The sequence below is a fragment of the Globicephala melas genome, chromosome 9 (assembly GCF_963455315.2).
Source record: "Globicephala melas chromosome 9, mGloMel1.2, whole genome shotgun sequence".
NCBI classification, from domain to species: domain Eukaryota; kingdom Metazoa; phylum Chordata; class Mammalia; order Artiodactyla; family Delphinidae; genus Globicephala; species Globicephala melas.
The window spans coordinates 27,327,789-27,343,177 of NC_083322.1; the positions used below are offsets into that span (position 1 = coordinate 27,327,789).

Sequence of the window (15,389 nt, forward strand, 5' to 3'; positions counted from 1 at the left end):
AGAAATATGAAAAAGTAGAATTTTGTAAAATAGCTATCAACACATAAACATGGTTATAAATAGCTAATATGGATGAAAGTTGTTGCCTCTGGGGAACACAGATGTGGACAGAGGTAGACCAGAAAGGCTGCTCTTTTCTTAAAGCCCTATAGTACTACATGGCTTGTTATACCCACATATATTAATTAGATATAATTAAAATTTAATTGAAAAGATGTGGGAAGACAATTCAAACTTCCTAAAGTTTGGTATATTAAAATGAGAATAATTGAGAACTTTTCCATGTCAAACCCACCTAGATCTAACAAACCACAGAAAAACATGAAAGATTAAAATTATACTTTAGAAACTGAGTTCTTAGATCAAATAATGCTTTTTAATATATTTAAATGTCTGATTAAATGACTTATTAATGAATACTAAATATCGCAAATTTGTTTTTTTAGGAGTCAGGACTATCTAAATGGATAGGAAATAAATTATCTCCTCTAGGTTCATTACCAGTCTGGCTAATAATTCTGATATCTTCTTTGCTCGTCACATCTTTAACAGAGGTAGCCAGCAATCCAGCTACCATTACCCTCCTTCTTCCAATACTGTCTCCATTGGTGAGTATCTCATTTATCCTATTTACACTATTCATTCAAAGAATAGTGTTCTACTTTGTGTGTTCTCATATTGCAGTGTGGAATCATTTGGGTCCTGAATGGTCCCCCTGTAGGTAACTTACAGAGTCGTCCTTATTTGCATTCATGCTTTCTTAGGAGACCTCAACTCAGGAGAACTCTTTTCTTCCATGTTCAAGTAGCATGATCTTAAGTGAACCCTCTACCTTCTTTCTACCCATATTCTTCATTTGCAGATAAACGGGAGGGTCAGCCCAGATCCTTTCCAGCTCTAGAAGACTTTGGGATTCAGTGCTTCCTGGCAACTTTAGTATTTAGATCTCTAACACTGATACTTCTCCCTCCAGAAGATGTCTTGAATTTTTGAGAAGTGCTTCATATAAGTGATTTGCAAGGGAATAAAAAGCTATGTTTACACTTCAGGCTTCAAGCTTAAATGTCTTAGATGCAGTTCTCTACAGCCCAGGGAAGAATTTAAAAAGATAAGTAAGAAGCAGATTTGCAAGGAGAGAGAGGGAAGACTGTCTCTCTTCCTCTCCATCACTAGGTGGCAATTACAAGAAACAGCTTCAAGTAAAATGTTTTTCTTATTGGGACAGATGAGTTTGGTGAAAGGAAAGCACTTTGGATGAAGAAGAATTGCCCTTCTGGAATTGTTCTGCTACCAGCTCAAGGGGCAGATGTTGGCATTCTTGAGCTGCTTCAAATTAGAAAAGAAATGTAGGCAGGTTATGTTGGTAAAATACAATTTTGGGTTTTTTCTGGTTTTTATTTCTCAACATGGAGCAGTTAAAAAATCATGTGATAAATTAAGAATAGTAGTAACTCTTCTGTGATGATCCCTAAGAAAATTTTAAATTACGTATGTCACAGAGGTAGTAAAGTTAATGGAATGATGAGAAGCTTTGGAGCCAGAGGGACCTGGGAACTACGTAAGCTCTACTGCTTCCCAGCTATGTGTCTGGAGCAGTTACTTTAACGTTTATGGACCTCAGTTTCTTCATCTGCTATTTGGGACTACAGTTACGATCTTTTAAGGTCGTAGTGAAATTTAAATTATATATATATAAATATACAATGTTATTATGTTATACATTATATATATGTTAAATTTTACATATATCTTATATATATTATATATATAACATATATATATATATATATATACACTTAGCACAGCACTTAGCACTAGATCAGTAATAAACAGCTGCTGTTTTAATTTTGTTTCTGGAATAAATGATACTTTATTTTCTAAATGAACTGAGCTATAATGCTTAAATGGACGCCAATCACCATATAAACAATGATAAGAGGAAGACACGTTTTCTAAAAATTATTCTTCCAATTATAACTGCATTTATGTATATATAATTTTATGTCTTTATATATCAATCTGCTTCTGGGGAAGTTTATTATAATAATTTTGTTCATTTTGATGCCTATCTCAAAATTTTACTTAGACTCCTTTTTATCTTTTCCAACAGGCTGAAGCCATTCAAGTCAACCCTCTTTATATTTTGTTACCTTCTACTCTGTGTAATTCATTTGCATTCCTCCTACCAGTAGCAAATCCACCCAATGCTATTGTTTTTTCGTATGGCCATCTAAAAGTTACTGACATGGTGAGTGAGCTGAAAGAATGCTATCAAGACCAATAGACATTATTTTGTGATATCTTGGGTTGTCTATCCTATACGCTAGTCAACTGCTAGGAAATGCATAGCCTGAGTACTACTTCTGAAGGTGAGCTCATGACTGGCCATAGAATTGTTTTTAAGAGTGATAACCAGAAGCAAACATGCCATTAATATTTACAGTCACAAATACAGAGATATTGAATGCATCAGTAATACGCTGGCAGAGGAAGAGAGCAAACAATATGCTCAACACAATGGCTTAAGCTTACATGTCAAGATCAGGACCCAACTTGACCTAAGCAAAAGGGTTAATGAAATTCAGCAATCAAGCACTGTGGTTTACTATCATGAATATTTACAGAACTGACATTTGCTCTGAATAAGATGTTGGGCTCAGTGCTTGACTGATGAAAAGTCATCTTTCTTTTTCTGATTCTAATAGTGGCACCTGAAATAAAACGAAATGAAATGAAGTGAAATGAAATGAAATTAGCACAAGCAAGTAATAATAGAAACTTTAAGTGACAAAACGTGCACATTTTGCCAATTACAAAAGTTGTGGTAGAGAAGGACTAGCTTGAGAATATCCTGCTCTTCTCTCAATCTTGATCACCAGCTTTCGGAACAAACCAAGCAAGACTATAACTAAAGGCAATTCAGTGAGTTTGCTGTGCAAATGCAGTTCCAAGTTAAGCCCCAGGTTCTTTTCTTCCAGACAGATTGCTGCCCCTAAACCCCTGTAACGTAAAAATTCTGGAAATGCCTCTATGCAGAAGTCATATAATCTCCTTTGGGTAAAGAAAATGAGCATAATATACAATATAAACTGTGCTAGGTATATGAATGTTAAAAAAAACCAGGATTCTAAAATAAACGAGAGGCTTGCATGGACAGAACAGGAGGCCTCTATAACGTTTATTTTGCCTTGGGGCTCCATGTTTTAATACAGAGAATGCAGAGATAAGCAAGCTTTCTCTGTAGAGAGCCAGAGAGTAAATATTTGAGACTCTGTGGGTTATATGGTCTCTGTCACAACTACTGAATCATGAAAGCAGCCAACAACAACATGTAAACAAATGGGCAGAATTGTGGTCCCGCAAAACTTTCTTTACAAAAACAGTTTATGGGCAGTAGTTTGCCAACCTCTGTCTTAATAGCTAGAAAACAATTTGAGATTGTTTAGTGCCACCAGAATAATGACGCCAGACCTAGAAAAATGGGAACTCTAAGAAAGATGAATGGAAGAGGTATTAAATCTCAATAAGAGAATACTGAAGGCTAAACTAAAAATAATATGGAGTGAATATGAAGGATTCAGTTTTCATATAGTGACCTGAACCTTATTTTCACTGAAATACAAAACCGCAAAACTCAAATCCTGATTTGACATGAAACGGCAGATTTTTAAAGGGATTTTTCTCTAATCAGAATGACTTCAGTATATTCCTAAGAGGAACCTCTCTGAGACTCTCAACCTAAATGGCATTTAGTTGGGAACAGATTCTTTTTTGACATGAGTGGAAGGACTCCTTGTCTTATGAAACCAATCATTGATACTAATCATTTAGGATGCATGTAAATCTGACATATGCCTTCTTCAACAGTATTCCAATTCTCCCATAGGTTGCTTTGGGGTTTTTTTGTTTGTTTGTTTTTGAGACTGACATTCATGTTCTTTCGTATTCAAGGTTAAAGCTGGACTTGGCGTTAATATTGTGGGTGTTGCTGTCGTGATGCTTGGCATGTTTACCTGGATTGTACCCATGTTTGACCTCCACACTTACCCTTCCTGGGCTCCTGCAGTTAGTAATGAGACCATGCCATGACAAGCATGAATGCTCTGACTATCCTGTGGTGGGTTTTGGGAACCACTAAGAATTCACTACAAAATTTGGCTCTAGAAAACTGATGACACTTAAATTAGTCCTGGTGTAGCTGCTGTAAAACACCCCAAACCTGCTTTGAGATGCAACCAAGACCATCTATGTGCCTTCATGAAGAAGCCCTCAGTTGAGATTTTGCTCATGGACCATATGCATCCTGCTTCATCATAAGAATAATTTATAACTTGACCTTCAAGAGATTAGGTCATTTGCTTCATCTTACACTTTGGGTTCAGTGTAACATTTCAAATGTCAATTTGTTATTTCAGAAACTTTCCATGAAGGTAGAAATAGAAAATAAAATATACAAGTTTATTAGCTACTTGTATAAATCATTTCTGTAGTGTCCAAGGGAATTTTCTGAAAAATCAAAGCTGTGGTCATCTGGTAGTGCAAAAGAAAAGTTTAATCTAAGTAAAATATACATTCCCTCATTTAAAAAATATTCCAATCAGATTACTCTTGAAATATCCATATAGTATAAAAATTGAAAGTTAAGGGCTTCCCTGGTGGCGCAGTGGTTGAGAGTCCGCCTGCCGATGCAGGGGACACGAGTTCGTGCCCCGGTCCGGGAAGATCCCACATGCCGCAGAGTGACTGGGCCCGTGAGCCATGGCCGCTGAGCCTGCGCGTCTGGAGCCTGTGCTCCACAACGGGAGAGGCCACAACAGTGAGAGGCCCGCGGACCGCAAAAAAAAAAAAAAAAAAAAAAAATTGAAAGTAGTAGTTGCAAAATTATAGCTGAATCCACTAAACAACAGAAAATAGATAAGGATTAATTTCTATTTGACCCTATGGTTAAAGTATTGATAATTCATACTTTTATGATCTCGGTGCACTGAGAAATGTACTTTGTAGAGCTATGGTTAAGGCTTGCTATGACGCACTATTAGCACGGTATAGTTAGGAAAGAAAGCTAAACAGTATAAAATTATTAACACATTTGTGGATTTTTATAACAGTTTTTGCTTAAATGTTTATTTTATTTCAGAACTACATAATGTCATACATAAAAACAAGAAATTCCGAAATTTAAATGAATTATCACTGTGTATGCAGATACAGAAAAAAGTCATGTAACTCCATTGCATCAACATTGAAATGGAATACCAGAGGGAAAATAAAGAATAAAAAATTGAAACTGTTGATATATTTGCAAAAGAAAAAAATAAATTTATGTGCAAACCAAAAAGAAAAAAGAACTGAACATTCGAACAAGAGTAGGAAGAAAATAGTCTCCTAGCATTCAGGATGTTAAACTGTAAGGTCTACTGGCATTCCAAAATTAGACTAAAGGCAAAAAACTGAAAAAGACAAAAAATGTGTACAGTTAGGAAAATATGGAGAAGTTAGAGCAATTCTCATGCTAAAAATAAAATGGAAGACAAGGTTAAAAAACACCTTTAATAGCTTTAATTTTCATAGAGCTCATCAGACCTGGTTTTTTTGTGCAAATGACATTATTTATAAAGTTATTCTTGAAAACTAAATATGGTAAAGAGGGTTTTTTAAAGTTATACATTTCTTTAAAAAATTATATACAATAGCCCATGTTTATTATTTGTCTGTTTATTAATTACTCAATGCAAAATTAACCACTTTTTCAAGAAAAAAATGTGTCTATTTAAGCCTGACAATATAATATTGCTGCTTTGTGTAAATCATCTATGTTCACCCTGTTCACTTGTTCCCTTCCCTATCATATGTTACACATTTATTTATGATCCATAGTATTTATTACATTTCTGCTTTTTTCTAGTCATTCAATTTATCAGTGCTGAATTATATTATATGATGAATATATTTTCATTATGAAAAAATGAAATGACTTTTCAAATTATAGTAAGTTTTGCTCTCAAGAAAATAATATAAACATTTCAGCTTGAATCATTTTAACAGAATTACTTCCAACAGCTGCCAGCTGGAAAAATGCAGGAAAATGATACTTTGTTAAAATTTGTTTAAGTGAGCCGTATGGTTCTCTTGTAACATCTTTATGTTTAGTTGATATATCAAAAATGACTTAACTCATCCATTTCATAGTTGTCCCATTTACATCAAAGTTCTCAAGTTCTTTTAGTTTGAGAGGTGCATACTGTCTTTGAAAGTTTCCAAAAGACAGCCTAAACAGATGATCAGACAAATCTTTGTCTTCCCACTCTAGGGTAGACAGTGTTTTTGTTCTTATATTGAGCCTTACTTAGAAGTTAACTAGAAGTCTTTGTCACTTTAAATCCCTGTATCTTGCTTACGGTTGGATATTGTCCAGATAATAGGAGCAATTTCACTAAGTGCCTATTTACTGTCTGTTCCTTGCAAGTGCTTAGAGGGCTCCGCAGCATATGTGTATCCTTCACTCACCACAATTGCCACTGTATATGTCAGCACCTCTAGAATTCAGCTTTCCTTCCTTTCAAATGTGTGCACTGTTTTCACCCTACCTGGTCTCCAAGACTTTGTTCTTTTTCAGCTTGGGAGGTAGGAAGGTACACTTTTAGCCAGTATTACTAACTAAATTTATTAGCAAAATTTGATAAAACAATATCATGACACGTGTCTGGACATGTGTACTACATATTATTATATGTCAAAGTTTATTATTAGATACTTTATTATATCTTTGCCATGGCTAAATATTTGATAAGAATCTTTGTGATGACACTTTTGTTCCAGTTTTCTTGGTTTAGTTATTGAATGCTTATTACCTTTACTTGTGTGTGGATTTTTCCCAATTAAATACTTTTATTTTCAGGAGGGAGAGGATTGTACTAGCAATGAAAGAGTAAACCCAAACATTCAGTTTTATTACTGTAATGTAATATAAAAATAAAAATAGTTTAAATTATTACCCCAGAGCAGCATCAGCCATGTTATTCCCAAACAAAGTATTTTAGTCAAAATAACAATTTACTAGGTAAGTTTTGGGAATGCACTGGGAAATGTCCCCAGTGCAGAGTAAGATCAGATTAGTCCAGGAGTAAATAGTAAAAACAGCACATAAATAAAGTAATAAAGTAAAAATTAAAAGGTTTTCCAAACATGAGGACCTTCATTTGTTTAGGAACAAAAAGATGTGGGGTTTGAAAAGAGAAATAAAAGGGCTTTTCTTAATGACAGTATGGTGGTATAGACATTGGAGGCTAGACGTGGGGGAGATCTTCTTAAGGCCAAATAATAATAAATATTGTATAACATACATTACCATGTAGGCAAAAAGAAAAATAGAAGTCCTTAAGAAGAGAAATATATAGAAGGACCAGCAAATGTCCAGAGACTTAAGCAAGGACTGAAGATAGAAACTGCTAGTCCCTAGAGATATTGAAATTTTCTTTTAATAAGTACACAGGGTACGAGGGATGGGAGACCAAGCTAGGACCCAAGCAAGTTAGGGGTTGAATGGAAAATTACATAGAGTTAGGATCTCCAAGGGCTATACTCTCAGTGAAAATGAGAAAAAAAACACACAAAAAACCCACCTTGTGGAGGGAAACATCAAGGGAATTTTCATGTTTTGGCCTATGCACTTGGTGGAGGGGTAAAATCTCCTTTGAAAATTCATAACCATCCAGGTTAGGGGCCTAAAGTCTCAATAGCAATGTGTGTAGGTACCTCAATCTGAAACGTAATTTTAAAACAGTCCTAGGCTGATAACATCCCCAACTACCTGGCCAAAAAAAAGGAACACTTTCCTCAAGTTGGGGCTCAAAGAATTTCTAAGATTATAATCAAAACCCATAAATTCTGCCAAGACATAAAGCATTTTGTGCAAGAGACAACATAAACAGAAGAAATAAAATCCAAAGTGCAAAGACAACAGATATTCTAATTATTAAATAAAGAATATAAAGTGAAGACTCATAAACCTATGTGATTATATGAGCTCTTAAAAGCAGAAGAGAAAGGCAGAAGAGTCAGGTGGGTGAGATCAGACAGAATGGGAAGTCAGAGAGATTTGAAACATGAGAACTGGACCCCCCAGTGTTGCTGGGTTTGATGATGAAAAGGGTCACAAGCCAGAGAATGCAGGCAGCCTTTAGAAACTGAGAATGACCCTGGTTGAAACCCAGCAAGGAAACAGAGGCCTCAGTCCTACAGCTGCATGGAACTGAATTCAGCCAACAACATAAGCCTAGAAATAGATTGTCCTCAAGAGCCTCCAGTAAGGAATGCAACCCTGCAGACACCTTGATTTTAGTCCAGTGAGACTTGTATTGGACAAATCTGCTAATCTACAGAGCTTTGAGATAATAATAAGTATTGTGGTAGTTTGTTATGGCAACAATAGAAAACAAATACAATGAGGAACTAGAGACCCTGAAAAGTGACCAGAAAGATATGAAAAGGATAGGGAGGGTGGGAGGGAGACGCAAGAAGGAGGAGATATGGGGATATATGTATATATATATAGCTGATTCACTTTGTTATAAAGCAGAAACTAACACATCATTGTAAAGCAATTATACTCTAATAAAGGTGTTTAAAAAAAGATATGAAAGGTGTCAAATAGAAATTTTAAGTAGAAAAAGTATAATGATTTAAATTAAAAACTTAATGAATAGTTTAAATAGCACTATACAAACTGGAAGAAAGTGTGTGAACTTGAAAACACATTTAAAAAATTATTTAGAATACAACACAGAGATAGAACTCTGAAGGAGAAGTTAAGAAAAATGCAAGCTAGAATGAGAAATGTAGCATATATTTAATCAGAATTCCAAGAGTATATAGTAAAATGAATGAGGGAGACACAATCATTGAAGGTACAATGGGTAACAATTTTCCAGTATTAGTGAAAACAACCAATCAAGATTTTCAGGAAGCATAATGAATCCAAAGCAGGATTTTTAAAAGGGAAATTTGCCCTCACCTACATGAGAGTGAAATAGTAGAACACTCAAAAGAAAGAAAAGGTAATAAAGAGAGAGAGAGAAGAAAGATTACATATAAGGAACTATAATTAGACTAAGGCTACCTTCTCAAGAACAACTGGAAACAGTGAAGAATCTCCAAGTGCTAAAACAAAGAGCTATCAACCTAAAATTGTACATCTAGAAAGTCTATGTTTCAAGAATGAAAGAAAACTAAGGAGTTTTCAAACCAATAAAAACTAAGAGAGTTTACCAATAACCAAAGCTCATAAAGGTACGTCTAACATATGTAACAAAGGAAAGAGAAAAACAATTCAAGACAAAAGTTGTGTGACATGACAAGAAATGGTGAGTAACCAAATTGGTAAACATATGGGTTAAAAAAAAACTAGAATTAATACTGAAAAAGCATAAAATAAGTTCAAAGAAAAGTATTCTAATTTAGCTCTCAAGCTTCCACTTTTCACAACAGCGGCACACTTTAAATCGAAGTCAATTTAGTCATTTCAGTGCTTTTTCTGATTTCAGAGTTTAACTTAGTCAACTTAGGTTTTTGTTTTTTACATCCCCTCTCTTGTTCCTTTCTTCTTGAGGTTTTTATCTAAGTTCTGTGAACCTTACATATGAAACTTGCACTGGATGAGTGAGATGCATCTGGTCTTTGTGATCAGCAATTGTCCGTGTTGGCTTCCACTGAGATGAACAATCCTCTGAAATGTATGATTCCTATCGGTTTTATCTTTTACTTCTGATTCCAAGATCTATTCATACTCCCTGGCTCATGTACCTCTCATGTCATGCCTAAAATCAACATCTCTTGAACGGAGCCACAAGCCCCACTGACCCACCACTTCAAGGGTGTAGGGAAACTGGGATGCCCTCTGCACCTCTCTGGGATCCTCTGGGAAGAAAGTGTATCTCAGGCCCACCTGTATTAGACACTCCTTGCCATTAACTAACTCTACTGCAGAGCTTCGTGTTAAGTGCAAGAGAGACGGAGCCTGAAGCTCACATCCTTCACCTAGAAGAGTCAGTATATTAATAAATTCATGGCAAAAATAACTGATGTAACCTAGAGCCACAGAACAGAGCAAATCAGCCTAGCTCAAATGAAAACCAAAACCATTGTGTCTAGAGCACTGCTTATGAGAATAGAATCTGGAGGCTGACTTCCAGGACTGAATGCTTGCTCCACAACTCACCATACCTTCCTCAGATATGTAATTTGACCTCTACATGCTACAGTTTCTTATCTGAAAATGGACCACTGATGACACAAGAATATCTTCATAGGGTTATGAGAATTAAATGAATTAATACACATAAAACGCTTAGGGCAGTGACTGGCCATAATAAAAGCTCAATATTAGGTTATTCTTATTACTGTTATTTTCTTATCATTCCTTAGCACATCACCAGAAGTAATTGCTCACACACAGTCACCAAGCTTGGTCAAACTCCTTCTTCAGAAGACTCTTAGCCAGAATCTCATTGAAACCTTAGGTAAGCTAATTTTATTAAGTTTAAAAGGTTTCCCTTAGTAATAACACCTAAACAAACATTCCCAAAGAATCATTTAACTTTTACCCAATTACCCTTTGGTTGAGAGAGCACGCTGAAGGTAAAACTGAACAAAGTGTGCATTTTTAAAAATGCATTTTCACTTTACAGAATTCAGCACACAAAGAAAATATAGGACAATTTAGACACTGTATACAATACTAAAAAACAAGTTCAATACCTTATTGGAATACTGTGGAATGTTGGTATCAAATGAGCCTCTAACTCCATTAAACTACTCTCATTATTAGTTTTCACTTCAGGGATTTTTAGATAGTTCAATCCCCTCCCACCCCATATTGTCAGGGCTCCCTGGAGCATTGTTTGCAGGGTTGTGGATGAATCTGGACAAATGTAGTTCTGCACACCTGCTGAGCTGAGCCTACCCTTTGACCTCTCTTCAGTGGCAAGTCTATGGCTGGGCCACTGAATCAGACTCTATGCCTTTGTGGTTATTATTCTGTAAAAAGTATGTACTGAAGATCACCAAAATGCCAGAAAAGTCAGAGAGCCTCTCCATTCAAAGAAGAGTGGTGTGCTCTTGCATCCATGTTAAGGCTGACATTTCCATTATTTTCCTTATTTATTCTAATGCTTAATTCTTATCTTTTTTTATTTAGTGCCACTTTTTTTCTTGACACAGTATCTTTTTTTAAGAGATGCAGATATGCTTGGACTCTTCAGAAGAGTCAGAGACTGTGTTTGTTAGAGCCTCTAAGAATAGTGGCCTCTTATAGCGCTCCTACATAAAGAAATGACAAACAGATAGCTTTCTCCATTTACTTCATATTCTATGGCCTTGGAATAAATATTCAAACAAAGCTTGAAAATGACATGCCTTCTATATTATGCAATGGTTTTCAAACTCCAAGTGATTCTGAAAGAGTGGGAGAGAGTTTTGGTGGAAAAGCTTAGGGCAGAAGAGATGTTCTAAAGACAGCATGTTTGATCCATCTAAACCTGACTGCCACAAAATCCGTTTCTAGTGTGAAGACTCCCCTTCTTCAAACAATATTATATTTTTTAGATGTTGGATTTCCAGACTAGCTTCCAGGATCCTTCCTTCCTTCACACTTCTTGAGGGAGTTTATGGATTTTATCACCTTAGACAATTTAAAGTGCATACCAAAAGTGAAAACATTTGAGATTACGACAGGGACTCAATAAACTCTAGTCATAAACAATAAATCAACTTGGGAAGAGTTGACACCTTAAAAATTTTGATTCTCTTGACTCATAAACACTGTATCTCTCTACTTACGTATTCCTTCCTTTCTCTGAGCAATGCTATATAGTTTTCAGTATACAGTCCTCATCTTTAAACAGATTTATAAGTATTTCATATTTTTTATGCTATTGTGTTTTTTTTGTATTTCATTTTTTGATGCTATTGTAAATTGTATTTTTTAGCTTCAGATTCTTTTTTTTAAGATTTTTTTGATGTGGACCATTTTTCAAGTCTTTATTGAATTTATTACAATATTGCTTTGTGTTATGTTTTTGGTTTTTTGGCCACGAGGCATGCGGGTTCTTAGCTCCCGACCAGGGATCGAACCCGCATCCCCTGCATTGGAAGGCGAAGTCTTAACCACTGGACTGCCAGGGAAGTCTCTATTTTTCAGCTTCAATTTCTGATTGATAGTTGCTAGGATTTAGTAATACACTGATTTTTTAAATTCTGTACCCTTGCTAAGCTTACTTATTAGTTCTAGCTGCTTTTTTGTGGACTTCATAGGATTTTCTAACATAAACAATAATGTCTTATGTGAATAAAGTCACTTACATTTCTTGCTTTTCAATCTGGATACTTTTATTTCTTATTCTGCTTTAAGATATCCTTATCTTTTTCCTTCTGTTAGCAGTAAACCCTCTTTTTTCTTACCATTAGTTATCAGTGTTTGTTAGCTGTAGAATTTTCAGATTGAGGAAACTCTTCTATTGCTAGTTTGCTGATAGTTTTTATCAGCAATAGATGTTGGAATTTGTTAAATGTTTTTGCTGTGTCTTTCAAGATGAGCTTATGGTTTTCTTTTTTAGTCTGTTAACTTGCTAAATTACATTGAATTAAACTAACTTTGAGCATGATATATTATACTTTTTATATATTGTTAAATTTTATTTACTAAAATTTTATTTAAAATTTTCACATCAGTGATCAGGAGGGACACTGGTCTTTAGCCTTCTTATAGGTCTTTTGTTTGTTTGTTGTCAGGTTTTGGTACTAGAGTAATGCTGGCCTCAGAGAATAAGTTAGCAGTCTCTTCAATTATCTGGGAGAGTCTGTAGAATTTGATTCCTTTTAAATTTATTGAGATTTGTTTATGAAAGAATATCTTGGTATATATTACATGTGCCCTTGAAAAGAATATATATTCTGCTGTTGTTGCGTGGTGTGTTCTAGAGTGTCACTCAATCAAGTTGGTTGATAGAATTTTCAATTATTCTATATCCTTTTTGGCTTTCTACTTGTTCTATCAACTACTGAGAGAGGAATGTTGAAATCTTTGCCTGTAGTTGTGGATTTGTCAATTCTCCTTGCATTTTTATCTGGTTTTGCTTTATGTTTTTTGAAGCTCTGGTATTTGATTAGTTTGTAAACATTTAAGGTTGCTATATATTCATTATGAGTATATGCCTGTATCACAATACAGTGCTCTTTTCATCAATGTTGATATTCTTCATTCTGAAATACACTGATATTAATGTAACTATTACAACTTTTTAAAATTTTATAATGGTGTATATCTTTTTCCATCCTTTTATTTTTAAACTACTTGTATCTTTATATTATATTTAAAGTGGGTTTCTTGTAGGTAAAATATAATTGATTTTTTAAAAATTTTATTTATTTATTTATTTTTGGCTACGTTAGGTCTTCATTGCTGTGCGCGGGCTTTCTCCAGTTGCAGCGAGTGGGGGCTACTCTTCGTTAACAGCGTGCGGGTTTCTCATTGCAGTGGCTTCTCTTGTTGCGGAGCATGGGCTCTAGGCGCGCAGGCTTCAGTAGTTGTGGCACATGGGTTCAGTAGTTGTGGCTCGTGGGCTCTAGAGCACAGGCTCAGTAGTTGTGGCTCATGGGCTTAGTTGCTCCACGGCCTGTGGGATCTTCCCAGACCAGGGCTTGAACATGTGTCCCCTGCACTGGCACGTGGATTCTTAAGCACTGCACCACCAGGGAAGTCCAATATAAATGAATTTTGTTTTCTTAGGTTTTAGTCAAATATGACAGATTCTGTCTTTTGATTTATGTGTTTAAGCCATTTATATTTAATGTGGTTTTGGTATGACTGCACTTAATTCTACCATCTTTCTATTTGTTTTATTTGTTCTCTCTCTTTTTTTTTTTTTTTTTGCGGTACACGGGCCTCTCACTGTTGTGGCCTCTCCCGTTGAGGAGCACAGGCTCTGGACGTGCAGGCTCAGCAGCCATGGCTCACGGGCCCAGCCACTCCGCGGCATGTGGGATCTTCCCAGACCGGGGCACGAACCCATGTCCCCTGCATCGGCAGGCGAACTCTCAACCACTGCGCCACCAGGGAAGCCCTGTTCTTGTTTTTGTTTTCCTCTTGTACTACCTTCTTTTGGATTAATTGACCATTTTTGTGATTTAATTTTATTTCGTTTGTTGACTTATTTACCATAATTTTTTGTGGTTGTCTAAGAATTTATAGTATACATTTTAACTTATCACAGTTACTTTAAGTAATATTATATCACTTCATGTGTATTATAAGACTCACAAGAGTTCATACCTATAGCTCCCTTCACATCTTTGTGTTCTTTCGTCATGTGTTTTATTTCTACATGTGTCATAAACCTCAAAATGCATTGCTATTGTTTTTTATTTAAACAGTAGATAATCTTTTAAAAGATTAAAAAATATAAAAGATCAAAAAGTGTCTTATATCTTCCCATATTCTTCTTTCCTTTCATATAGGCTTGTTATTTCAATTAATTTAATACCTGTTATAACTTTTATTCTTTTAGCTTTGTAAGTTTGAAAAAATCTCTATTTTGCCTTCATTTTTGAAAGATATTTCCACTGGGAATACAATTCTAGATTGACAGTGTTATTTTACTCAGGAATTTAAAGATGTTGAAAGACTTCTGGCTTATATTCTTTTTGTTGAAAAAATGTGCTTTTATCCTTAACTTTGTGGTTCTGCATGTAATGTGTATCTTTTCCCCTCTGGCCACTTTTAAGATTTTCTTTACATGATCTTATGCAATTTAATTGTCAGGTAACTTGAAGTCATTTTCTTTATGCGTCTATGTGTTTGACATTCATTAAGTTTCCATGTATTTTTAGATTTTTTAAGCAAATTTGGAAAACCTTCATCCATTATTCCTTAAAATACTCTCTCTCACCTCCTTTTCTTCAGGGACTACAATTACGCACATATTTGGTTACTTGAAATTGTCCCAGAGTACACTGAACCTCTGGGGATTTTTATCCATTTCTTTGTCTGTGTTTCATTTTGGATAGTTTCTATTGCTACATGTTTAAGTTCACTAATTCCCTCTTTTGCAGTATCTATATTAACTTAATTCTGTTAATTAACAGAATTAACTTCTGTTAATTCTATCAAGCATATTTTTTTCATCTCAAACATTGTAATTTTCTACTCTAGAAATTTGATTTGGGTCTTATATATTTTTCCTGTTGCTACTCAGCATACTCATTTTTTCCTCTACCTTCTTGAACATATGTAATATAGGTTTCATAACTTTTGCTGTTCTTGTCTACATCTCTTTCATTTCTGCCTCCATTCCTATTGTTTGATTCTCCTCTCTTTTAAGAGCCGTATTTTTGTT

At 35.1% G+C, this 15,389-nt stretch overlaps 1 protein-coding gene across 1 annotated transcript in view; it reads left to right on the top strand.

Moving 5' to 3' along the window:
- Positions 1–4,779, top strand: part of SLC13A1 (solute carrier family 13 member 1) — a 74,866-nt gene extending 70,087 nt beyond the window's left edge. Inside the window, exons 13-15 of the mRNA XM_030857672.2 lie at positions 447–608; positions 2,111–2,248; positions 3,952–4,779. Of these exons, the coding sequence (XP_030713532.1) occupies positions 447–608; positions 2,111–2,248; positions 3,952–4,089 (438 nt within the window). The 3' untranslated portion in view covers positions 4,090–4,779. The remainder of the gene's footprint in view (positions 1–446; positions 609–2,110; positions 2,249–3,951) is intronic.
- Positions 4,780–15,389: the final 10,610 nt, after the last annotated feature.